The sequence below is a fragment of the Chlorocebus sabaeus genome, chromosome 5 (genome assembly GCF_047675955.1).
Source record: "Chlorocebus sabaeus isolate Y175 chromosome 5, mChlSab1.0.hap1, whole genome shotgun sequence".
NCBI classification, from domain to species: Eukaryota; Metazoa; Chordata; class Mammalia; order Primates; family Cercopithecidae; genus Chlorocebus; species Chlorocebus sabaeus.
This window is the reverse complement of record NC_132908.1, coordinates 70,138,889-70,165,980: the sequence shown is the minus strand read 5'-3', so window position 1 is coordinate 70,165,980 and position 27,092 is coordinate 70,138,889. Positions and strand designations below refer to the sequence as shown.

Below are 27,092 nucleotides of genomic sequence, written 5' to 3'. Positions count from 1 at the left end.
TGACTGAGTGGAATATCCCGTAATGATGGGCTCAATTTGAAGGCAGCTTTGAAGAAAACCCATGCATATCCTCTAAGCTTTAACAAAGGCCAGAGGGACTGCAATGGGCCAGAACACCACCGCGACTGGTCACCTACCTCAGACTAATGTGCTTTAAAGATGTTGCAATTTCATGTATTCATTTGTTCATCATGCATTCATATATTCCACAAATATTTACTATGAACATTCTGATTGCCTGGCTATTTGCTAAAAAAACCTGGGATTTCTAAGATCTTGGATATGGTTCAAATGTGTTTTTGTTTGTTTGGGATTTTTTCCCCCCCACAGGCTTACTTTAAAATTTATTCTTAGGGAAAAACTCATCTCAGGATTTTTTTTTTATTTTTTAAATTTTATTAGGCTTTGAGATTTCATCCCATCTATTCCTCCTTAGGAAATGACATCATGCCTGGTAAGTCGAACCATCAAATAAATAATCAGAAGGAATATTTGCTAGTTGTCAGGTATAACCATTTCTATCTAAATACATTGTGAATCTGTGTCCACGGGGCACGCTCAAGGGAGTTACTTTACTTGGTAGTTTATGGCTAGCAGTAGGCTTTCGGGGGAAATAATAAACAACATATACTGTTTATAAAACCATATGCTGTTTATAAAAAACACATACTGATTACTAGGCAGGATGTCTGTTACTTATTCACAGTATATCATTCAATCATTACAGCAATCCAGTCATGGTAAGTATATTTACTACCATTTTATAGATCAAGAAATGGAAGTTCTGAAAACCTAAGGGAGTTGTCTAAAAATATGCAATTAGAAGCGGCGGCATATGGCTATTTCTTTAGACCAGAGGTTGGCAAACTTTTTCTTTAAAGGACTAACTAACAAATATTTTAGGCTTTTTGGGCCACATGGTCTCTGTAACAGCTATTCAACTTTCCCTTGTAGTGTGAAAGCAGCCATAGACAATATGTTACAAAATGGGCATGGCTGTGTTCCAATAAAACTTTATTGACAAAAGCAGGCAGAGGGGTGTAGTTTACCCAGCCCTGCTTTTGGCAATTCTTCTGGAGATGGCAGGCATAGTGATTTTATGTCAAAACGTTTAGGCAGAGGTCAAATTAGCAACTAAAAGCTACAGTTTGCTTTTATATTGATAGAAAACTGTTAGCTAACCCTCCAATTCCATGTGTCAGAATATCCTTCGAAGGTTACTTGACACTATTTGTAGATTTAAAAGAACATGTAATTAGGTCTGGTTTGCCATGTATTGTTTTCCACAATTATATTTGAGTGCACGAAAAGAAATTTGAAACTAGAAGCACTGGTATGCAATGATAAACTACCCTAGCTTACGGCCAACAGACAGGCAGAGAGGAGGATTCTTACATTTAGTTGACTCGAAAAATATAATTGGATACTTGTCTAAAAGCATGCAATTCAACCATGTGACTTGCTTTTTACTTAATTTTCCACTAGTTTACAGCATTTTCAATCAAGTCCCATATTTTGTATATGGAGCAGAGGGAAGGATTTTGGGGAGAGCTCCTAACTGATTAATGTCAGTCACATTTCCAAGCACAGCATATATGACTTGATTTCAGGGCCTGTGAACCCAGAAGGCAGGGGGAATACCCTTCTGAGATCTGTTCACAGTACTGCAACAGGTAAGTTCAAATTCAACTGGCCCCCAGGAGCCAACTAGTGATAGCTACATGACTTTCCTGAGGAATCAAGAACAAATCCCCACACATACCCTCTACACTTAACACTCAAACCTCATATATATATTTATTTATTTATTTAATTTCAGATGGGGTCTTGCTCTGTCGCCCATGCTGGAGTTGCAGTTGTGTGATCCTAGTTCACTGTAGCCTCAACCTCCCGGGTACAAGCAATCCTCTCACCTCAGCCTGCCAAGTAGGTAGGACAACAGGCATGTGCCACCATGCGAGGCTAATTTTTTTTTATTTTGTAGAGATGTGGTGGGTCTCCCTATGTTGCCCAGGCTGGTCTCCAATTCCTGGGCTCAAGCAATCCTCCTACCTCAGACTCCCAAAGTATAAAGTGCTGGGATCATAGGCATAAGCCACTGCTCCTAGCCCTATAAACACATATATCTCCTCATATATATCTACATATATGTGTGTGTGTGTACACATATATATGTGTATGTGTATATGTATATGTGTGTGTTTTTTCTTTCTTTCTTTCTTTTTTTTTTTTTTAAGACAGGGTCTCACTCTGTCACCCAGGCTGGAGTGCAGTGGTGCCACCTTGGCTCACTGCAACCTCTGCCTCCTGGGCTCAAGTGATTCTCCCACCTGTTAACCTCCTGAGTAGCTGGGACTGCATGGGACTACATGCACCCGCCACCACGCCCAGAATTTTTTGTATTTTTGTAGAGATGGGGTTTCCCCATGTTGTCCAGGCTGGTCTTGAATTCCTGAACTCAAGTGATCCTCCTGCCTTGGCCTCCCAAAGTGCTAGGAGTATAGGCTTGGGCCACCATGCCCGGCCCAAATCTGATTTTTACATCCACATTTAGATTGTCCTGCTCAGTGGTGTCTATACTGTACCACATCTTATTTAAATATTTAGACCCTCTAGCTTTTCCTGGGTAATCAGGCAAAGCCAGTGGAAACCATCTCAGTTGTTGGTGCTATGGTGGGGAGTCAAGTAGAGGACATAAGCTTTGAAAAAGCTGCTGGCTCTGCAATACCTGATAAAATACACTTGCAGTAAATTTTTACCTTCCTAGGTATGTTCTGCTTAGGTTACCACTAAGCTGTATCTGCATTTTCTATATTTATGGAGAGGGATTAACAGTGCATTAGAATTAAAGAGGAGAAATTATGGTTGAGAGTCTAAATTAATCAGAGTAGCCAGTTTGAGAGAAGAATGCATTTCCTACAAACCATATTCTTCTCACATGTAAAGGGACACAGATTAGAGAACGCAACCAAGTTATGGCTAGAAAATGTCTTCTTGTTGCTGACATACCCATCAGGAGGCAGAAGAGTGAGGATGGGAAAGGAGAGGGACTCAGGTGGCTAGTTTTAATTACTTAAAATAATTTTCTAAAGTAGAGGTGATGCTCAGCATATGCAACATATGTGACATCTATAAAAATTGGTCCATGGTATTTCCTTACCTAAAATGTGCCCCCAAATTGAGTTCTGGAGCAAAGGGCTTATCTGAAACAATAGTGGAACCAATTCCGGAAGCCTGAACGGGAATCCGATAGGTGCTGCTATTTTCAATGTCCAAAATGACACAGTCTTTGAACGTCAGTATGTCATTCAGGTTGGCGGTCAGTGCCAGCTGAATATCAGTTTCTGGAGGAACCATGCCTTCATTGGGTTCAATCGTCCAAAGGGATTTTTTGTGTGCCTGCAACACAAGAGTAAAAGTTCACAGGGAAGATATTCTTGGCTTTTCATTCTATAGATGTCAAAGCCCTCTACACTTCAAATGGGTGGCACTGTGGAATTCAACATCAGAGACAAACATTATTTTTTAAATTAAAGCAGCTGGATGTTTGTTAGTTTTTCTTTTTTCAAAAAGCAATCTGATTCTGAAGACCAAACCTACGATTTTACTTTTGAATGCTCTGTGAAGATTTTTACATCTCTTTCTCAAGGTAACAGCCCAATTCTCCAACAAACTTATAATTATTATCTGCTATAATCTCCAGATTCTGAGACACCAAAGAAGGCACAATATTCTTTATGGAGTTTGAAATTTTTATTTTTCATTCTTATTTATTTTTCCTTTGTTTTTGTTTTTTTTTGAGTTTGAAATTTTTAAAAGAAACGTTTTTCAAATGCAAAATTTCTAGTGTTCTAGTGAGGATGAACCAATTTCATTAATAAATACAATATAAGAAGTCATCTGGATTTTTACTAATTTATAATAATAATTAGCCTCAGAATCTCATTAGGTAAAATTGCAAACTTATTTTGAAATACAGTCATGTGTTGCTTAACGACACAGACACATTCTGAGAAATGTGTCATTAGGTGATTTCGCTGCCGTGTGAACATTGCAGAGTGAGATAGTGGAGCCTACTACACACCTAGGCTACATGGTGTAACTTGTTGCTCCTACGCTTAAAACCTGTATAGCATGTTACTGTACTGAACGTTGTAGGCAACTGTAACACTATAGTATTTGTATATCTCAAGCTATCTCTGTTTCTGAGCCTCATCTTCATTTTCTGTTTGTTGTTTTCTGTGATTCATTTTTGATGCTTTCTTTTGAGCTCTCTTCCAGTTCACTAGCTCTCTCTTCAGTGATGTGTAATATGCTATTAAACACATCTATTTTCTCCTTAATTTTTATTTCTGTATTTTTGAATTGAGGTGTTAGTATTTTCTATTTTTACAAGGTTTTCATCTTTTGAGAACTTTTATAATTCTGACTATGACACTCAACTTATTAGCTACTACTACTAATAATTAGGGCCCACTCCTCCTAGCCCCTCCAAGTCTTCTACAAATTTAATGAGCAAATTGTTTTTGGACTTTTCAAGTAAATATAACAAATATATAATCAATGGCACTCAGGTGCAGGTGTTGTGGGAAATACATAAACACCCTGAGGAGCTGATAGCAATGACACTAGTGAGACCAATATTTCAACAACAAAAATGGAATTCAGAAGGAGGCCAGAGTGAAAGTGCTTCAGGGGAATCTAAAGAACAAGAGCAAAGGATGTTGAAACCCTTTGAATGTCTGACAAATGTACCACACACATTTTCTTTTCCCTCCAAATGTGAAATTGGGCTTAATTATCAGGTGGTGTGATTCCTAATTATATTGCACTATATTATTAATATTACTAAAATTCTAATTTGTTTAACTGCCTATATAAACAACTATCTCAAAGATAATAAAGAGCATCAAATAAAAAAACATCCTTTTGAATGAGGTCATGTCCTTTGCAGGGACATGGATGGAGCTGGAAGCCATTATCCCCAGCAAACAAACACAGGAACATAAAACCAAACACTATGTGTTCTCACTCAGAAGTGGGAGCTGAACAATGAGAACACATGGACACAGGGAGGGGAACATCACACACCAGGGCCTGTCAGGTGTCGGGAGGCAGAGGGGTGGAGCGCATCAGGAAAAATAGCTAATGTGTGCTGGGTTTAATACTTAGATGGTGGGTCGATAGGTGCAGCAAACTACCATGGCACACGTTTACCTATGTAACAAACCTGCATATTCTGCACATGTACCCCAGAACTTAAAATAAAATAAATCCTTTCCCCATTTTGATTGCTCTGTCATTTAGATCAATTATGAAAGTCTTGTTTTATTTTGGGAAAGACATTACTCAGAAGTACTTATGTAGATTAATCTTTATAGAAAATATTTAGTTACTACCAATATGCACTGAGAAAAAGCTGCAAAAGAAGAGATGTGGAGAGTATTTAGATGCTTCCAGGATAATAACTGAGAGGAAAAGCCACACTTTCCAGTTCATCAGAAAAGAGTTTGATTATTCCTTCATGAATCTTCCTTGTGACTCTCCCAGGAAGCTTCACGAAGCTCCCTGAGTTTGGTGCCACAGAAGAAGCCCTGCAAAGTAATGTATACAGTAGAAAACAGTGGATTTGAAAACAAATGCAAACTTTACTATTTGAGCGGGACTCCAGAGGACATTCCAGCCTAAGATTATCCTTCTTTCACTTAATTCTATGATATACTTCTTCTACAAAAAGGAAAAAAAGGAGAAATGTAAAAACACATGTAGCTCTACCGGGGCTTAGGTACCACGAACTGGAAACCTCCTGACAAACTTAGGTCAGAGTTACACTGATGATCTCTGTAAGTGACATAAATGTACATTGCAGATTGCAGGCAAGAGTTAGAGATTTCATCCAGGCAGAATCTCACAGGGTGACAGTGCCTTGGAATGTCACCAAAATCCTGGTCTGGCGCCACTGCAGATTAAAAAAATAGATTCGGTCAGTGGGCCCGATGGCCACTCTCTTAGGAATAGGCTCACAGGTACTTAAATAAGGAAAATCTAATATTTAAAGCAAAATGTCAATTTCCCAATTTATAATTAAGGACAAATGTAAGACAGAGCAGAAAGGCTAGTTACATTTCTTCCTGGTTTGAAAATCTACATGGGAAATAAGTAAATTGCATTTTAAAATTTAAATGAATTAAATAAAGGAAAGAAGAACATTTTTCAAGGTTTTAAATTGTATATAAATGAGGATGTAGATGAATGATAATGAGGAAATTTTAATTTTGGTATTAATGGAAACTACAGATATAACTAAGTCAAGAGTCCTATTATTACTCATAAATCTTCAAATATGGAAAATCCCAAAGCGACGTAGAAACAGAAAAAAAAAAAATTAAACATTAAATACCACACTAGATAAAGTACGACCTGGATGGCGATGTTTGTATGATCATTGTCTGTATTCAAAGGATGCGCATGAAAAAAATGATGAATCTTGAAAGACTCATCTATTTTTCAAAATTTTCCGATAACTTTCCTACTCATAGTAACTTGGTTCTAGCAGAGAACGAAAATAATCAGAAAACAGTAAACAAAGTCTCTGTCTCTCCGGAGCATTAATCTGTATTTGTTTATAATTTTGTATTAAAATATTAGTAAAAGGTAATAATCTTATACATTTAATTTTCAGGACTGTAGCTTAATTATTATTGCCAAGAGAAACTATAAGGATTGAATGTTACAATGTTCTATCCATACTTAGGTTCAAAGAAATAATTTCTGATGCATCTTCCTAATTTATCAAAAGAAACGTTTTAACAATCTCAAAGTGACAACACTAAAATCCTGTAACACATTAATCACAGAAAATGACATAAAAATGTGTTCTAAAAGAGCTGTAAGTGCAAATTCAATTTTCTGTAGAAATTTTAAAATGGATCAAGGTAGTTTCATTTCATCTTGAATTTATATTACAGTAGATAGGAATCTTTGACTTTTATCATTTTCAGTTGGCATACACAATCAAAGCAATAGATGGAAATGGATTTCTCATGCTTGAGTAACCAGACCTTCTCCTTTCTTAGAACTGTTTTCCCTACTTGCTGTTTTGAAATTCTAGGCTATTATTATAGATAAGTCTGTGGTAGCTGTTGCAACAGAAAGACCCCTGATGCTCAATGACTTTATACAACAGAAGCTTATTTCAGGCCCACGTGAATTCCAATTGGTGACAGGTGTGAGGATGGGCTTCTGTTCCATTTAGTCTTTCAAGGATCTCTACTAAACAGATTCCGACATATTTAACTCTTGGTTTCTAAGAGATCCATATTGACATCCATCTGGCCAGTAAGAGAAGAAACAGAAAGGAGGGTTGTGTGCTAGGATTTTATGCACCATGCCTGGAAGTGGTGCACATCACTTCCGTTCAATTCCACTGGCCAGAACTGAGTCAATGCAGCCTAACCCCAATGGAGGTTGGGAAATGCAGTCTAGCCCTGGGTCCAGAGTAAAGAGAGATGAGTGTGCTGAGCTGCTAGCTGCTGTCTGCCAAAGTTTCCTTGTTGGTTCACTTTACTGCCACATCCTCAGATCTTCCCCCAACTCTCCCACATCTCACATTTTGAAAGGTGAAGAGCTTATTCCATCAGAACACAGATCCTATGGGAATTGCCTTTCAGATCCTATGGGAACTTCAGGGTTAGAGTTCACATCCATCTGCTTTTAGGACAAATGGAGGGGCAGCTAAGAAAGTTGAGAGAAACTCAAGAGGAGAAACTTCTAAGAGGAGAAACTAAGAAAGTTCCGGGCAAGAAGATCTCACTGTGTTGACCCTTCTTCCCAAACTGGTGGCCTGTTAGCATCCTACATAGCTTTGCTCATTTATGTGACTCAGCTTACAATGAAAACATAATGCCATTTATGTTTGACATCTCACCCTGTGAGATAATGCCATTTTTGTCTTTTCATCAAAAAGCAAAATGCCTTGCAGAAAGAGAGAGTACCATCAATGTCATCTTTCCTATTCCAATAATTTGTTTTCCTCCTCTAGCTGGTAGCACAGGCCAAACCTCTGCTCACGATAAAGTGAGAGTGTCATCAGCATAAGTGGTCTTTCAAGTCAGGGGACATTAGTTTTCAGTGGATGTGTACCATTTCTCTTCTGTTTCCTGCTGACATAGGTTGGCTCTTCTGAAAAGACCTGAAGTTGTTCTTCAGGGCTGAATTGGTGAGTTTTCTGATGAAGCTTATTAATCAATGCTTGGCATAAAACCAGACAGGAAAATATATCATATAATCCAAGACCAAGACACATTAAAATGCCAGATGCTAAGGCATTGAACTGCTCTTACCTTACATGAGTCAGCCTCGAAACTACTCTATCATTCTTGTGTCTCTCTGGTGGTTGACTTTTAGGGCTATCTTTTGCTTTTAGGGAGGGCTTGGTCAGCGTGACGCTTTCTGTTATTAAATGGAAAATTTGACTAAAAAAGGAAAGGACGAATGATAATCATCACAGCTGTGGAGGGCATTTCGTAACTCTTTCGGAACCACAATAGGGCAAAATAGTAGCTGATCGAAATAGGGTAGGAGGGAGGGCGCTGAAGCAAAGGGATGCAGATTTGAGTCCCTGCTCTGCTGCTTTCCAGATGTGGAACTTTGGGGATGCCTCCTAACTATGTATGCCTGGTCTCAGGTTTCTCATCTGTAGCTCAGGATATTGACTGCACCTTCCGTATAGAGCTGTGGGGATGGATGAGTGAGAGAGTGCAGGTAAAATCTCAGCACAGTGTTGGGCACAAAGCAAGTCCTCAAGAATGGAAACTATTGTCATCATTTTCCCCAAATCTGAAATGCCCCACGTGACATACAATTATGAGTTCAATAGTATTTGATAAAAAAAAAAAAAATTACAAAACAGAAAACAAAGATGGATGCTAAGGAAGCATTTAACATACAAGACTCTTGCCAGGAAAGGAGAGGCTGTGGGGCTGTGATAGGCAGAATTCTAAGCTGGCCTCCAGGATCTTCACCTCTTGGAGCACGATTATCTTCCCTCAGTTACTTAGTCAAACACAAATCCAGGTGTTGCTGTGAAGGATTTAGCACATGTAGGTAAGGTCCCAAATCAGCTGACTTTTTTTTTTTTTCCTGAGACAGAGTCTCGCTCTGTTGCCCAGGCTGGAGTACAGTGGTGTGATCTCGGCTCACTGCAACCTCCGCCTCCTGGGTTCACGCCATTCTCCTGCCTCAGCCTCCTGAGTAGCTGGGACTACAGGTGCCCACCACCACGCCTGGCTAATTTTTTGTATTTTTAGTAGAGACAGGGTTTCACTGTGTTAGCCAGGATGGTCTTCATCTCCTGACCTTATGATCCCCCTGTCTTGGCCTCTCAAATTGCTCGGATTACAGGTGTGAGCCACCACGCCCGGCATCAGTTGACTTTAAGATAGGGAGATTATCCTCAGCAGTTGTGACTTAACCAGACTATACTCTTTCTGGTGAAAAGATTCCAAGCACAGACAGCCTAAGGGAGGGACAACATGGCGAGGAACTCCAAAGTGGCTGAGAGCAGTCCCTGAAGGCCACCAAAAAAACTGAGGGACTCAGTCATTCAACTGCAAGGAAAAAAATTCCGCCAATGACCTGGGGGGACCAGTAGTGGATCTTTTCCTCACCAAGACTCCCGAAAGGAATGGAGCTTGGCTAACCTTGATCTCAGCCTCTTGAGATCCTAAGGAGAGAATCCAGCCTGACCATGGCTGGACCCATTACCCACGGAAACTGAGATCGTAAGTTAGTATTGCCTTAAGCTGCTGTGTTTGTGGTAATTTGGTACCCAGCAAGAGAAACCTAATACAGGGTTCCATCTATTTGTTCCAAGGATGATAAAAAAAATATGAGCCTTCCTAAGCTTTCCATGAAAATGTCAGCCATACCTGCCTTTGTTTTTTCTGCAGTCTGGAACTAGAAAGCCAGAGTTGTTTCAGCAGCTCGTAAACAACATGTACAGGAGGTATGTGCGTGCCTGCAGGGAATATGACTGTGCGAAAGACGGAAAATTTATGATCTTTTGCAATTCAGAATTCCGTGACCACCAGTGATGAGTGCTAAGCCCTCCCCTCTGAGGTTTCACATATCTAAAGATAACATTTGCTTTTTATTTGACAATAGGGCAGCAGTACACTTATGCAGGGCTCAGCTCCCAAGGTAAAGCAGCCAGAGCTTTTATCGGTTTCCTTATTGTGTGTTCAATATTGGCCACAAAAGGGACAACTGAACACCATTGTTTGCACATGTCACCTCAACAATCACTGGGAGTGTGGCTGTGCTCACACAGACTTGCTTTCTGTAGTGCTAATAACTAGGAAGCTTGAAGAAAATAGCACTGTGCGCCTTTCTTCCAAATAACTCATTTGCCAATTGAAATCTGCAAGAATCTCCTTCCATGAAATAGAGAGAGCAAATAACAATAGGAAGCAATGTGCATAGTGAGGGATTTCTTTGGAGTTACACTATTATCTCAGCAGATGACCAATACTTTGTGGAACAAGAACAATGAAGGGTCACCAAGGCCTTTCTTTTTTTAAAAAAAAAAATTCTTCTGAGATAAAGTCTCACTCACTCTGTCACCCAGGCTAGAGTACAGCGGCACAATCTTAGCTCACTGCAACCTCTGCCTCCTGGGTCCAAGCAATTCTCCTGCCTCAGCCTCCTGAGCAGCTGGGATTACAGGCATGTGCCACCATGCCTGGCTTATTTTTATATTTTTTTGGTCTCATCATGTTGGCCAGGCTGGTCTCTAACTCTTGATGTCAAGCGAACTGCCTGTCTCAACTTCCCGAAGTGCTGGGATTACAGGCCCTTTCTCCTTTTTGTCTTCTAAATGGGGTCTCTTGTCATAACAGTTCTTTTCCCTGAAGTGAGTCACTTTGCTGCTTAAGAGAGTTAACTGAAAATTAGGAGATGAGATGCAGAAGAAATGGTGTAGAGCTTTACATGGGAGGCAATTTAAGGTCACAATCAGAAGTGTGGGCTTGAGAGTCTCATGACCTGGTAGTCAACTATGGACTCTGCCATTCATAGCCAAGTGACCTTGCACTAATTTTAAAATCTAGGTTTTGGTTTCCTTTTATGTTAAATGTTAACTTGAAGATAAAATAAAAGGGTGCTAAGCGTCTAGCACCTCATCTATCATATATTACATGTTCAGTCAGCGTTGATCGCTACTAACGTTATTTTCCAAACTTCCCATTCAGTTCTCCTTCCTGCTGGCACCCTCCCCAGTCTACATTACTGACAGTGATAGGGACTGGGGGCAGAGGAATTCTAGGTAGGAAAGGGTGGGTCCCTGGTGAAACCCTACCTTTCAGCTGAAAAGCCTGAACCCATGGCCCAAAGTGAGAACTTATATCCCTCTTTTCCCAGTTGAATGTTGCCTTTCCCTTAACCACTCACGGCCCCACCCCATGCCCCAGCCTGTGCCTATAAAGACTCCAGACTCAGCTGGCAGAGAGGAGAAGCAGCTGCATGTTGGGGATTACAGAGGGGACAGCTTGATGGAATAACTTTGGAGAAGAATCCGGCTGCAGATGGCCGGACTTCAGGGGAAGATCACCTACCTGCCTCATCTCCTTTTCAGCTCCCTCTCCCCCTGAGAGCCACTTTCATCGGCATTTAAATCTCCCACATTTACCATCCTTAAATTTGTTCATGTGACCTCATTTTTCCTGGCTGCAGGACAAGAGCTCGGGATCCCTGAGTGCAGATACAAAAGGCTGTCGCGCTGGCCCTTTGCCCTGGTTGGCACCGACACCTAAGGTGTCCACAGCAGAGGGCAGAGCTAAAACGGCACTGTAACACACCCTCTGGGGCTTCAGGGATTGCAGGCACTGACCGCCCCCCGCCCCCTACCCGACCTCCCACCCCCAAGGGATGCTTGGATGCTGCCACAGGGCTTGCATGTAGTTTGCTCCTGCTCACACCCAGGAGTGCTCACTCTGGCTCCTGCACCCACTCACCTGCGCACTCCCACTTGTGAGGGGTGGGGCGTAGCCGGTCCCAGTGAGTAGAGTTTGATCTTGCTGGTGCCGACGCGGTTGGCTGGTTTCCGCCCTCACGCTCATGCTCTCCAGTTCCCACCTCATTCACGTGCTCCCTCCCGCAAGGTGTTGAGAGCAGCGGGCTGAGTAAAGGAGACTCTCCCTTTGCGAGTCCCGTGAAGGGGTCAGGGAAATATCCTGCTTCAACAAGTTTATCTTTCAGTGATCTGATCCTGCTGCTCTCCTGCTGGGGATTCTGCATGACTCTCCAATGTCCCGATCAGAGGCAATGAGTCTTTTTATCCTCTTTGAGAAAGTCATGGAACCCCGTCATCAAAAAATACACATACACACACTCTCCCCGCCACGACTTTACATACAAGTTCCAGAATTCAGGGACCCCACTTTTTTCTGTTTGATCCATACGTGGACTCACTTTTTCTATCTGGGGAATCCATCATTTTGTGTGAATCTTGGTGGGAGGCAGGATTGCACTGCCGTTTGAGAAGTCACCCGGACTCTCTGCCAACACGGCGGCCCACAGTCCAGACTGGGGTACCAGAGGAGCTTCTGGCCTGGAGGATCTGCTCCCAAATCTTCGTCAGAGGGCCCCACTGCATTTTCTAGGCTTAGTTTCCAGGACACCAGGTCATTTACCTTTCCCAAGTGTTCGAAGCGTCATCTGCATTTAAATATGCTGCTCTCAGAAAGCATATCCCCATCTCTCTGTTTTTCTTCTCCTCGGCCTTCAAGTCTTCACTCAAATGTTCCGACCCATGAAAAACTTCAATTTGACAGGAGAATCAATCACTTCCTCCTCTGTGCTTCACATTATAACCCAGCCGTACTGTTTGTATATTTGTTTCTTTTATGAGATTATAAACTCTTTGAAGAAGGAAACCATTCTATTTACCCTCTATCTCTCCCCTTAGTACCAGGCATAGGAAAAGGGCTCAAAAGTAGTATTTATTTGTTGGTCAGTAAATATATGGAAGGTGTTCAGCCTCACCAATAAGCCAAATAAACACAAACTTAAATAACAATAAAATATGTTTTCATCTGTCAGACTTGGCCAAAAAAAAAAAATCCACAGAAATGTTAGCAAGAATCTAGGAGTGAAATTTTTAAACAGTGCTGGGGGTAGGATATAAACTGCACAAATTCTCTGGGAGAGAATTCACAATATGTATCAAGACTTAGTTACACACATATCATTTGACCCAGCAACTGCATTTCTAGAAATTTAGTCAATGAAAACAGTTACAGATGTCAGCAAAATTGAGACACAAGCATTACTTATAGTAGTAAAAAACTGGGAACAATCTATCAGTAGGGGATTAGTTAAATCAACTGTGGTAGAGTCATATGATGCAACAAAATTAGCCAGTAAAAATGATCTGTAGACGAATATTCCTTAATAATTCATATTAGGTGACTACAATATACTGTTGAGTGAAAATAGCTGGTAACAAAATAGTATTATCCCATGGGAGGGAGTAGGAATACAGACAGACCACACATACCGTAAAAAATTCAGATGATACACAACAAAAATTTAATAGTGGTTATCTGCATGATGGGATGACGAGTGATTTTTTTTTTGTTATCTTTAACTTCTATTTGTTCTATGTTACTCGTGTAACAAGGAGACACACATTTATATTTATATAATAAATAACTCATATTAAAAGGATATGGTCACTCTTTTTAGAGCTCATTTAATTTTAACTTTGTTTGCTCTCTTGCTGCAGTCTCATTCCCAGTTTGTTTCTCAGAAGCTTTTAAAAAAATAAATAATACATGTAGACAGTGTAACATTCAAATGGATTTAAAGGGCAAAGAGTCTCTCTTCTGCCGGTGCATGGTCACTAGTTACCAACCCCAGAGGCAGCCATTGTTAAGAGTTTTCTGAGGATCCTTCCAGATATACTTTATGATCAATATTTGCATACATGTTTTTCCTTACATAAATGGTGCAATACTCTGCAGACTGTTCTGCACTGTGATTTAAATTTTGAAAATTTGTATCAAAGGTATACATACACACAATTTCAAAAGGTTCTGGAAAAGGCATATTGTGGAAAGCAGCAGTCCTTGGAATCCACTCTCCCATCTTCCCCATGGTGCAAATCCTTGACCATTAACACAGTCAACCACTGTCAGTTCTTTTAGCCTTTGCTTTATGGATTTGCCTCTATATTGCTAAGTACCCTACTGCTACTTCTTAAGTTTTCAGTTTGCACGGTATTCATTTATTTCTCCCCGTGGTAAATATTAATAGCTTTTTTCTTGCCCTCTCTCCATGTCTCTCTTTCTCTCTCTTTTACTTTCTTCTCTTCATCATCCCAATATAGTTAACATTTATTTTTTGGTGAGATAGATGTTTGCATTTGTACCATCATGAGTATGCAAATACTAAACTCAGCTGAGCTATAAAAAAAATGGCCTATGATGACATTTCCTTTCTTATACAACGTTCATGTTTCCAGGAATTGTTTTCATGTGGTTTTCATGTATCTATCATGGACATTACATTCATCACAAACTCATCCCCTCAACCAAAGAGGCAAATTGCTGCTCAGTACTTTCAGAAACATCTTCTACACAGGCTCCATCTTCTTGGAGACAAATCTCTCCTGGAGCTGCCTGTTCTCCAACTCCCATCTGGGCAGGCTGCCCTCTGGGCCTGCGATGTGACTGGTGTCCTAGGACCAGCAGGCAGCATCATCCTGTGCATCCCTCGGCATTCTCTCCTGTGTCTGAGCCCCTGTTTGCTGAATCCACGCCTTCCTAACTGTGGTGCAGCACTCTTCAGTGGCCTCCTGACAAAAGGTATGTGGAATGTAAATTTTTTGAGATTTTTTATATCTGAAATGTATTTCATCCCCAGATTTTGTTAGTCTTTTGGCTAGATGATGAATTTAAGATTAGGATTTATTTTCCTTCAGAAAGTAATTTTTTTTTTCTCTAGTGTTTCTGTCAAGAAGTCTGATGCCCCTCGGTTCATATATTTTTTGGTTTTGACCATGATTTTTTTTTTTAATCTGGAAGTTCCTGCAGGCTTCTCTTTGTGTCCAGTGTTCTGGAACTTAGTTACGGTGTGCCTTGACATGGGCCTGTTTCCATCCACCATGCAGCATATTTGATGAACCTTCTCCATAAATTCCTTTCCTCTGTTCTGAAAACACTCCTTCAATTATTTCTTGGGTAACTTTTTCATCTGCATTTAAGAACCTGCTCTTGGCCGGGCGCGGTGGCTCAAGCCTGTAATCCCAGCACTTTGGGAGGCCAAGATGGGCGGATCACGAGGTCAGGAGATCGAGACCATCCTGGCTAACAAGGTGAAACCCCGTCTCTACTAAAAACTACAAAAAAATTAGCCGGGAGAGGTGGAAGGCGCCTGTAGTCCCAGCTACTCCGGAGGCTGAGGCAGGAGAATGGCCTGAACCCGGGAGGCGGAGCTTGCAGTGAGCTGAGATCCGGCCACTGCACTCCAGCCTGGGCGACAGAGCGAGACTCCATTTCAAAAAAAAAAAAAAGAACCTGCTCTTTTTTTGCAGCACATATTGGGTCTTAGAACTCCTGAACAAACTGTCTAATTTTCTCTTCCTTCTCCTAATCTTTTTCTTCTTTTTCTACTTTCTGATTATTCCTCAATTTTATTTTCCAGATATTCTATCAAATTTTAAATATCTGGCTTATATTTTTAGTATCTATGAGCATACTTTTGTTTTTGTTCTTTTAAAAAATATCACTCTGCTCTTGTTCATGGATACAAAGTCATCTTTACTTTCCTGAGATTTTTAATTATCATTTTATTTTAAACTTTCTTCTTCTTGAATTGTATTTGTTTTCTCCAAGTTCTCATTTTTAAGTTTTTGGTTTCTTTCTTCTGCATTACAGGCTTTCCTGGTGGAGCCTGGTTAAGTACTTATGTTTAAGAGTAAAGCACTAAGGCTGGGTGCAGTGCTTATGCCTGTAATCCCAGCACTTTGGGAGGCCAAGGTGGGAGGATCACTTGAGCCCAGGAGCTCAAGACCAGCCTGGGCAACATAGTGAGATCTCATCTAGAAAGGAAAGAAAAAGAAGGAAGGAAGGAAGGAAGGAAGGAAGGAAGGAAGGAAGGAAGGAAGGAAGGAAGGAAAGAGGGAAGGAAGGAAGGAAGGACAGAGAGAGAGAGAAAGAGAGAGAGAGAGAAAGAGAGAGAGAGAAGAAAGACAGGGAGGAAGGGAGGAAGGGAAGAAGGGACGAAGGGAAGAAGGAAAGAAAGAAAGAAAAAGAAGGAAGGAAGGAAAGAAGTTAGGAAGGAGAGAGACAAAGAGAGAGAGAGACTAAAGCCACTGTATGCTTGGGTGCCAATCCACCACAGGCCATTTTAGATGCCCAACTAACAGTTTATGTCTGCCTTTCTGCCCTTCCTTGTGGCTGGTCAAATTGCCCACAGAAGAACCTTCCAGTTTTCTGGCCATATATTCTGAGAATTGGGGGAGAAGGGGGCTAGAATTGTATCTTTTAGTGTGAAGACTTTTTATGTAGTTCATTTGTTTTCATAATGGTATCCTGCCCTCAGCAGTGTCTATGAAATCAGCTCTCAGTTTAATATTATTCCTTTTAAGGTAAACAACCTTTTTCCCCTGATGCTTTAAGATTTACTCTTTGATCTTCAGCATCTTTACAAGAATGTGCCTAAATGTGGTTTTGTGGTTTTATCTTGCCTGGTTTTCATAATGCATTTTGATAGCTTGGTCTCAGCCTTTATCTATTCTTCCCCATCTCTCCTCTTCTCTGGTACTCCAGTAACCATACCCCCCATGTTTGTTTGCTTTATCATCTATTCTGTATTTCTCAACCTTTTATCTCTGCATGTTTCGTTTTTGGTAGTTTCTTCAGACCTGTCTTTGACTTCAACAAGCCTCTATTCATCTGGATCTAATATATAGTTAAATTCATCTGTTGAGCCTTAATTTCGATTGTATTTTTCGGGTCTACAACTCTCATTTGTTCTTTTTTATAGTCTCCAGAAGTCCATCACGTTTCTAAAATTTATTTTTTATTTCATTGAACTTATTGAGCATATTTTAGTTTTCTACTAAGTTGTCTTGTCTCCTTATATGCCTGGTTATTTTAAGATTAACTATTGGATATTGTATACACAAATTGTAGAGGTATTTTGAGGCCTAGAATAGTTTTCTTCTTCCCATGATGATATACGTTTGCTTCTGGGAAAGCTATGGGGGAAACTAGAATTTCCACCTTTCAGGTGGAGATTGACATGATTTGAATTGGGGGCCTGTTCTAGTTTATCCTTGTTCCTAGTGTGCATCCTTTCAGAGTCCCAAGCAAAAGTCCAGACGTTTTACCAGAGCCCATCTTCTTCTAATTTTTATCTCCCTAGCCTGACTTGACTCCAATTTTTATCTCCCTGGACAGGTTGGTCTTCAGAAAGCTACTTTTAACTTTTCAGTGTCTTCTGGAGGCATATAGGAAAAGCAATCCCAAATGCTGGGCATACATCTCTTGATTTTCTTTTCCTTTTGTGTTGTCACTAGCTTTGTTGCTCCCTGGTTTCTCAAGCTCATGATTTTCTCATTTTGTCCAGCTTTTCTCCTTGTTCTTAGAGGGAAAGAGTTTGGGATGACAGATTGAATAGAAAGCCCTTGATCACTGATGTGCTGAAAGTCCCTTTTGGTCAAGCAATTGTTCTACTGCTTGATTTCTCTATTTGTTGAAAAAATAGTCTGTAAGAATTATGAGGCTAACTGACTTTGATTATTAGGGAGGCAAGTATATCTAATTCACATTGCTTTCAAGTAATATGTACCAATAAACTTTTAGGTTACTAGCTTAGCATCCTTGAACAAAGACCACCATCTTTTGAGAGTCATCGTCTTCCCAAAACTCAATGAAAGGTGTCAGATCAAATGCAAGGCATGATGGTTAAAATGAAAGGAAAGATGGTTAAATAAAAGGAAACAGGAGAGCTCCTGAGCACGCAGGCACGATTTACACAGTGCTAGGAAGCATCTTTACAAACAAGTAAGCTACAAGAAGATAGAAAATCAGAAAGTTAATGAGCCTAAAGTTTCTAAATAGTAAATGATTTCCTAATAAACTCATTTTCTTTGTTATGGAAGGACATATGTGCATTCATCAATACAGATGTTTTATGTTTTATAAGATGGCTTCACTGTCAAAAATTAAGAGAAACAAGTCAAGAGTATGGAAAAGACAGCATTAGAACTCCCATTTCACAGAGATCTGTACTATGTGGATCAGTTTGTTCTAAACTTTAAGGCCTATCTGAGTGTCCCTTTTGTCCTTTTACTTAGCTGAGAAAAATAAAAGACCTTCAAATGTAGCGTCACAAAAAGTGATGTCTTTTCACAAGCCATTTCACTTGGCTCTTTTTGTCTGTCAACATTAACAACCAAAGCTACCATTTGTTGAATGCTTATTTTTTTCAACAGGTACTTTTTACATACATTCACATATTTAATCTCCTAAATGCCATTATTAGTTCCATTTAAAGAGAAGGAACCAAAGGCTCAGAAAGGTTAAATAACTTGCCTAGAATTAGTACATGCAGAACCAGGATAATTTCAGCTATGTCTGAAAACAACATCCTCACTTTTGATGGTACAGTATACTACCTTAGTACTCATACACTGAACAACTGTTTGTTGAATGACTACCATATGTAAGGCAACTATACATGGCACATGATCATATCTGCCCTCAGACAATGTTGCTCTTCCCTCCGAGATGCATCCCAATTCAATGTCCTAACACCCCAGAGGGAGATATTTTTTCCTCCAAAGCATGAAACTTATTGTTGCATGCAATTTCACTGCAACTGACATTAAAAGAAGACATACTCCAGGTGCCATCCTACATAGAGTTCTATCATGTCGCATACACTTCTTCAGTCTCTGTATTTTTCTTTGTGACAGGGAAGAGAAAAGAAACAGAGGGAGAATATATAATTTTATCCCTGATAAACATCATATAACCTAGATGGATTTGTGTTGCGGATTTAATATCATTAATAAACCTCTATACTAAGCTACTTAATGTACTACTTCTTGTTTTTGTTCATTACATAAAAACACTTATTTGATTTTTTACTGACTTAATGTTGAATATGACTATATACTATCAGTGCACAAAACAGGGAGAGTAAATGCTTTAGCTGATGATGACCCAATGACAGCCATCTCTTAAAAGTGACATAAATTGGGTTGATGATGATGCCGGTAATGGGGAAGAAACATAAATGTTTATGGGGGAGAGAGTTGGGATTTAAAGAAAAAAACCCCACATTAGATCCATAAAAGGAAGCTTTACCTTAATTTCCTTTTGTAATGATAGGTGCTAGCTGTATAATTTAGTTAGAAAAAATAATTTTTAAAAACTAGTTAAGAGCTGAGACAGACGAGATGAAGATGCACAAGCTTACAAGGCATGCAGGAGACCAAGGTATTTTCTTTTTGTTTTCTGGACAGCCCTTAGTGACAAGGAAACCAAACTCCCTCCTTTAATTTTGGCTTCATACTATTCTCATATGAATCATATTCAATCAGTAGAGCTTTCATTCTAAATTCAAGGAAGGTGCTGACCCACCATGTGAAGTAACACTCCATCAACAGCTTTCCTTCTCTCACTGTGGCTTGTAATCAATATATAAACTGCTGGAATCTATCTTTTGGGTTTTACATTTAGCTTTGGCAAAATGAAAAAGGTCTCAGGTGGGGTTGGGGGTGGGGGTGAGGGGCTTACAGCTCTCTGTTAAGCACAAACCTGTGCTTCTGGAAGTCTCTTAATACTATTATTACTGTTATCACTGTTACCCTCTTTGGCACTAAATGGGTTACTTCAGATGGCTCATGAAAAACCCAATCCATTTTGGAATGACCATGACTTTTATGTGGCAAAAGGATAGATGTCCACTAAGATAAACTAGAATTTTCTTCTCTTCTTATTCCCTTATTCCTGTCAGTTTCTCTTTTAAATGATGTATTTTTCATTTTTATTTGACATGCAATAATTGTGCATATTTATGAGGTACAGAGTGATACTTTGATACATGCATACAATGTGTAATGATCAAATCAGGGTAATTAGCATAACCAGCTCCTCAAACATTTATCATTCTTTGTGTTGAGAACATTTATGTCCTAGCTATTTGAAAATATAAATGAAATATTGTTAACCAGTCACCCCACAGTGCTACAGAACACTAGAACTTATTCCTCTTACCTAGCTGTAATTTTGTATCTGTTAACCAACCTCTCCTTTCCCCACCTCCCCTCTACCCTTCTTAGCCTCTGTGGCCACAATTTTACTCTCTACTTCTATGATCTCCTTTTTTTTTTTTTTTTTTTTTTTGAGACAGAGTCTTGCTCTGTTGCCCAGGCTGGAGTGCAGTGGCACGATCTCAGCTCACTGCAACCTCTGCCTCCCGGGTTCACGCCATTCTCCTGCCTCAGCCTCCCAAGTAGCTGGGACCACAGGCACCCATCACCATGCTCGGCTAATTTTTTTGTATTTTTAGTAGAGACAGGGTTTCACCATATTAGCCAGGATGGTCTCTATCTCCTGACCTCGTGATCCGCCCGCCTCGGCCTTCCAAAGTGCTGGGACTACAGGCGTGAGCCACCGCGCCTGGCTATGATCCCAATTTGTTTTTTAGCTCCCACATATGAGTGAGAACATGTGGTATTTATCTTTCTGTGCCTGACTTATTTCACTTAACGTAATATCCTCCAAGCTTATCTATGCTGTTAGAATAGGATCTCATTTTTTTTTAATGCCTGAATAGTATTATACTGTATCTATATATCACATTTTCTTTATCCATTCATCTGCTGATGGACACTTAGGTTGGTTCCACATCTTGGCTTTTGTAAGCAGTGCTGCAGTAAGCTTGTGGGTGCAGCCATCTCTGCAACACTGATCTCCTTCCCTGTGGATAAGTACCCAGTAGTGGGATTGCTGGATCATAGGATAGTTCTACTTTTAGTTTTTGAGCAGTCTCCACATTATTTTCAATAGTAGTTGTACTAATTTATATTCCTACTAACAGTGGATAAAAGCTCACTTTTTTCAGCATTATTGCCAGTATTTGTTATTTTTGGTCCTTTTAATAATAGACACTATAACTGGGGTGAGATGATATCTTACTGTGTTGATATGCATGTGAATTTCTTTTATAGATTTTTCACTATTAAGGCAAAGATAAAAAATGTAGGAACAGAAAACCAAATACCACATATAAATGGGAGCTAACCATTAAGTACACATGGACACAGAGAAGGGAACAAAAGATTCTGGAACCTACTTGAGGTGGAGGGTGGAAGGGGAGAGAAGATTTAAAAAACTACCTATTGGGTATTACCTTATTACCTGGGTGACAAAATAGTCTGTATACCAAACCCCCATGACACATAATTTTCCTATATAATAAACCTGCACATGCACCCCTGAATCTAAAGTAAAAGTTAAAAGAAGAACTCTGCTCTCTTATGCCAACTGAAAACACATTTTACTACCCTTTTGTAAGTGTTCATGTGATAATACATAAAACACTATAAAAAGTAGTTACAAGGGCTGACTGTAAATCAACGAGTTGAAGCTTTAAAACATGTCCCTCATATAGAAAAACAGGCACAATTTTGAAAAAATGAAGAACTAGGTATAGCTTTACTCCAAACTAAGATAAACATCATATGAGCCACAAGTAGAACAGAAACAATAGAGAGGCCCGAACCTACACACCTGGGCTCTAGGTTCTGAAACCAGTAGAGGCAGCTTGAGAAAGAAAAACAGGAACCAAAATGATCCTGCAGGAAGCAAGGAATGAGGCCTAATGTCCCCCGCTAAGACAGCCTCCCCGCATTTCAAAGACGGCTGAACAAAGTTGTGATGTTCCTGAAGCTATATCCTATACACAGACTGTGCCAGTGGTGGTGGACGTGGTGGTGCTAAAGTAGAGACTGCTATGTAGACAAACCTGAGGCCAAGCCACTCGTCAATGCAGTGACTGAACCTGTGATTTCTCCAGCATCCCCATGGGAGGAGCTCAAATTTGATTCTGGATTAGTGGTCACTGTCTAGGCTGAAGGCAAATGTAAAAATGCTAGAAAAGAAGGTGTGAGTACTGAGAAGGAGAGAGAAACATCCCCAATATCAGATTGATTTATAATTTAAAATTCCAAATGCTCAGAAGAACAGCTGCAAACAATCAGGTAATGAATTCATTCTGTAACAATCAATAGTGCAAACTGAAATTGATTAGAAAATGCACCCAAGATTCTTAAAGAGATACAGAATAGGATAATATACAGAAAACAAAGATTATGAAACCATAACAGTGAGATAAGACTCAAGAATAAGCAGCTATAACCAATTATAAATCTTGGAATTGAAAAATGTAGTCATTAAAATTAAACTACAAATGTAAAGAGATGGAATAAACTTTAGACTTGCCAAAATCAGAATCTGTAAATTGAAACATACTGAAGTGGCAACAGAGAGAGATGAAGAGGTGAAAAATATATATAAGAAGTAAAATAAAAATAGATATGTAGGATAGTACAAGAATATATATATATATTATATATATATAAAATATACACACACTGGTGTGTGTGTGTGCATGCGTGCATGTGTTTTCTTAATGAAGGTAACAGAAAGAATGTCAGAGAAGAAATATTTGAAGAGATAATGGCTGAGACATTCCAGAATTTAAGGCTCAAATCCTCTGATACATTAAAGAGAAAATTTAAGAAAATCAAGGATAAAAACACAATCTTAAGAGCAGCTAGTGAGAAAAGACAAGTTCCTTATAAAGGAATAATAATCAGACTAACAGCAAAATTTTTATCACCAACAATTAATGCCAGAGGTCAATCTTCAAAGAGTGGAAAGAAAAGAGAAAAACCATCAAATAGAATCATATGCTCAGCTAAACCAAGCATCATAAACTACGGACCTCTAGCATTAGAAAGATATAATTTAGTAAAAAAGAAACATAACCACAAAAAAGGCAGAGAAATACAAGAAATAAAAGAAGAGAAAAATCAACCAACTATTTTGGTAACTAGTGAGTGATACAGAATAGACTCATAGCCCAAAAATTCCCCTGTGCTCTGCCTATTCATCCATCCCTCCCACTAATCTCTGGCAAGCACTAATCTTTTTACTGTCTCCATAGTTTTGCCTTTTCCAGAATGTCATATAATTGGAATCATACATACGTAGCCTTTTCAGGTTGGCTTCTTTCAGTTAGTAATATGCATGTAAGTTTCCTCCATGTTTTTTACCATTTTAAATCATAAGACAGTATTTGGAATAATTTTATACCAATACATGTGCAAACTTTGATAAAATTTTAAAAAGTCTAGAAAAATTTAAATCTGAATAGTCATTATAGAAAATCATTCATTAGTTACAATTTCCATACATTTCCATTAATCTCCTAACATCCACAGACACACCAGGATCCTGAGACTAAATGGTTTCATCATTAAGCAATAGATCCTACTTTATATAATGATTATATAAGATATTTTCCAAAGATTAAAAAAAGAGGTAAGGATAACTCACATTATAAGAATGCAGTATTCTTGATATCAAAACCAGGGAAATGTAACATAAAAAATGTAAAACAACAAATGCAAAAATGTAAGTAATATGATAGCAATCATATCAATAGCATACTTGAATAATAGTATGTTATGGTTGGTTGGATTCACCCCAGGAATGTAAAAGTGATTCACAACCAGAGAATCTGTTAATTTAATCTGTTATATTAACAGGTAAGGAAAAAAAGCCATAAATCATCTGAATAGATACAGGAAATGCATTACATTTCAGCATGTGTTAATGATAACAAATAAGAAAGGATTAGAACTTTCTTAATGTGACATAGGCATTTACCAAAAATCTATAAGAGATGTTATGCTTAAAATGAAACATTTGAGGCTTTTTGATTAATGTGGGGAATAAGACAGAGATGTCTTATATAACCTCTACTACTCAGCACTGCATTGAAAAGCCTATCTCATGCAATGAGTCAGGAAAAAGCAGCAAAGAATTAAGGATTGGAAAGGAAACTTGCAGATAAAAATCTACAAACAGAACTAATGAAGAGATGTGTGGCAAGATTGAAAGCTGATACAAGAAAATTCAATAGTTCCTATAAATTATTATCTAGTTAGAAAATGCAATGCCAAAAAGGTACCATTCACACAAAGGAACTTAGGAGAGATGACAAAGGATGTGTAAGACCTTTATGAAGAAAATTATAAGCCTTAATTAAAGAACATAAAAGAAATCCTAGTAGATATTCATAGTAAAGTTCCAGCGTTTATTTTCTAGGTGTGCAAATTTGAGCTACTTATTTATCATCCCTGTGCCTCATTTTCCACATTGGTAAAATAGAGATAATAATAAAATCTACCTAATTAAGTTGTTGAGGATCATGTAAAATAATACATACAAAAGGACTTAGAACAGTGCCTGATATATAACAAGTGTTATTATTGTTATTGTTAAGCTGTAGCGTTTAAGACAGTAAGGATAGTGACACTGAGATAGATAAATGGAATATTAACAGAAAGCTCAGAAACCTACCTAGGCACATATGAAGTCTGAAGTATAACAGAGGAAGCAATATCAATGCATGAAAAAAGGAAAGAGTAGCAAGAACTGGTGATAGGATGAATGGCTTTCTTCATGAAAAAAACAGACTTTACTTGCCTTAGATAAAAAAATAAACTTAGCTGGATTAAAGGCATGAAAAGTAAGAGTCGAAACCTATTCAAATAGGAGGACAGGAATGGATTTCCTAAACCATACATAGAAAACAGATATGGCTGGCCACAGTGGCTCACACGTGTAATCCCAGCACTGGCTGAGGTGGGTAGATTGCTTGAACCCAAGAGTTTGAGACCAGCCTGGGCAACATGATGAAACCCCATCTCTACAAAATTTACAAAACTTAGCAGGGCGTGGTGGTGTGTGCCTGTAGTCCCAGCTACTTGGGGGCCGAGGTGGGAGGATGGTTTGAACCTGGGAGGTGGAAGGCTGCAGTGAGCTGCGATTGTGCCACTGCACTCCAGCCTGGGTGACAGGATAAGAACCTATTAAAAAAAAAAGAAAGAAAAGAAGGAAATAAAGAAAGGGGGGAGAGAGAGAGAGAGAGAGAGAGAGAGAGAGAGAGAGAGAGAGAGAGAGAGAGAGAAAGAGAGAAGAAAGAGATACAGTGAAGAAAATGATTCATAAAATTGACATCAAAACTAAAAATATCTTTAAAAAATCCAAAACTTCATTACAAAGAAAGGGCTAGTATCCACAATATATAACATCTATAAATAAATAATTGATAATAGATAACTGACAGAAGAGGACACCTGAATGAAACAGTAATAAGTAATACTAATAAGGGATATACAAATTAAAACTATAATAAGATATCATTTCATGTTCAGACTGGCAAGAACTTGAATCAGACCACACTAAGTTTTAGCCACTACATAAACAGATACCTCAAACACTCCTGGAAGGGCACATTGATATAATCACTTTGGAGAGTAATTTGGCAAGATCTAATGAGGCTGAAAATGTACCTACCTGAAGAGCCAACAAATTCCACTCCTAGATATACTCCCTATGTGCATACACCCAAAGACTCTTGCCTATGTACACAAGGAGACAACTATTCTATTCATTGCAGCATTGTTATAATAACCCAACTGTCAACAAGTAGGCAAAGAAATAAACATAATAAATGGTAAATGGAGTATGCACAGCAACTAAAATGAAATAACTAGATTTATAGGCATTAACACGGATAGATGTTGGAAACATAATTTTGAGCCTGAAAAATAAGTTGCAGAATGTCATATGCAGTGATATGATTTACATACATTTTAGAAGCAACAAAATGCCACAATATAGTATTTACGAATACATATAATATATATTATGTAATAAAATATAAAAACATGGCTTGGACACACATCAAATTCATGATACGGTTGCCTCTGGGCAGAGAGAAAGGACATAGGACTGGCAAGGAGAATCTATGGAACTCCATAGACATTAACATTAATATTTGATTTCTTTAAGTAAAGGATCTGAGGCAAATAAATGTGGGGAAAGATTAACATGCGTTAATTTTTATATCACGTATATCTCTTGATTTTTTCTGTATTAAAATATGTTTCATATACATAGTGTCTGACCTCCAGAATTAAATAATTCTGTGGTGGAACAGACAGAAAATAGACTAAAATGTAGAGAAGCTGAGTGATGACTGACTTTTATCATGCAACCTTGGCCAATTCTCTCAACCAAAAGAATCTCGGTTAACTGATCTGCTGAATGAGGACACTGCAGACTTTAAGAGGGGTGGGTATGTGTTGAGAACACAGCACGTGCTAGGCATGAATCACATTAACACAAGAGCTGGGCTGTGAGCTAAAAACTAAATAGTATATTGTGAATACATCTTAGGAAACAAAGCTACTATTTTGTAAAACCCATCAGAAACAAAAAGAATATAAGGAGGCTTAACAACTGTAGTTGGTCTCTGATTCATGTACATTTCTTTCCTTTTTCCTTATGCCTTTTTCCTCATCATTTCCCTCCACAGATGTAACAATTTAGAGGACAGAGCTAATCTACCCATTGAAGCCTGAGAAACAGCCCATTCTATCTCGTCTTCACACACAGTGTGGGGTGGAATAGCTTAATGATGTCATCTGTCAAAAGGCCCTGGAGTCTTATTGTTTGTCCATTAGAAATGTCTCTAGCATGGAATCTTCTAATATAGTCAATTCCCCAAGGAGAAGACAGAGTTTCAGATCTACAGTGAGCTCCAGTATGCAGCGGTGATGCAGTGTACGAGGCATAGCTGCAGTTTTCTACAGACCAGTTGCTACAAGAAGTTTAAAATGAGCTCTCTGGTAATAGCCACAATTTTCACTCTCCGAAAATGGAAAGAGTCCGGCACTGACAATCTCCCTTGATGTTAAATGCCTGCCAGCCAATTTCTTT

General features: G+C 39.0%; 1 protein-coding gene across 3 annotated transcripts in view; it reads right to left on the bottom strand.

Moving 5' to 3' along the window:
• Window positions 1-27,092, bottom strand: part of HYDIN (HYDIN axonemal central pair apparatus protein) — a 480,054-nt gene that overhangs the window by 221,099 nt on the left and 231,863 nt on the right. For all 3 annotated transcript variants that reach the window (XM_073015549.1, XM_007993708.3, XM_073015550.1), the window contains exon 21: window positions 3,161-3,399. In XM_073015549.1, the coding sequence (XP_072871650.1) occupies window positions 3,161-3,399 (239 nt within the window). The remainder of the gene's footprint in view (window positions 1-3,160; window positions 3,400-27,092) is intronic.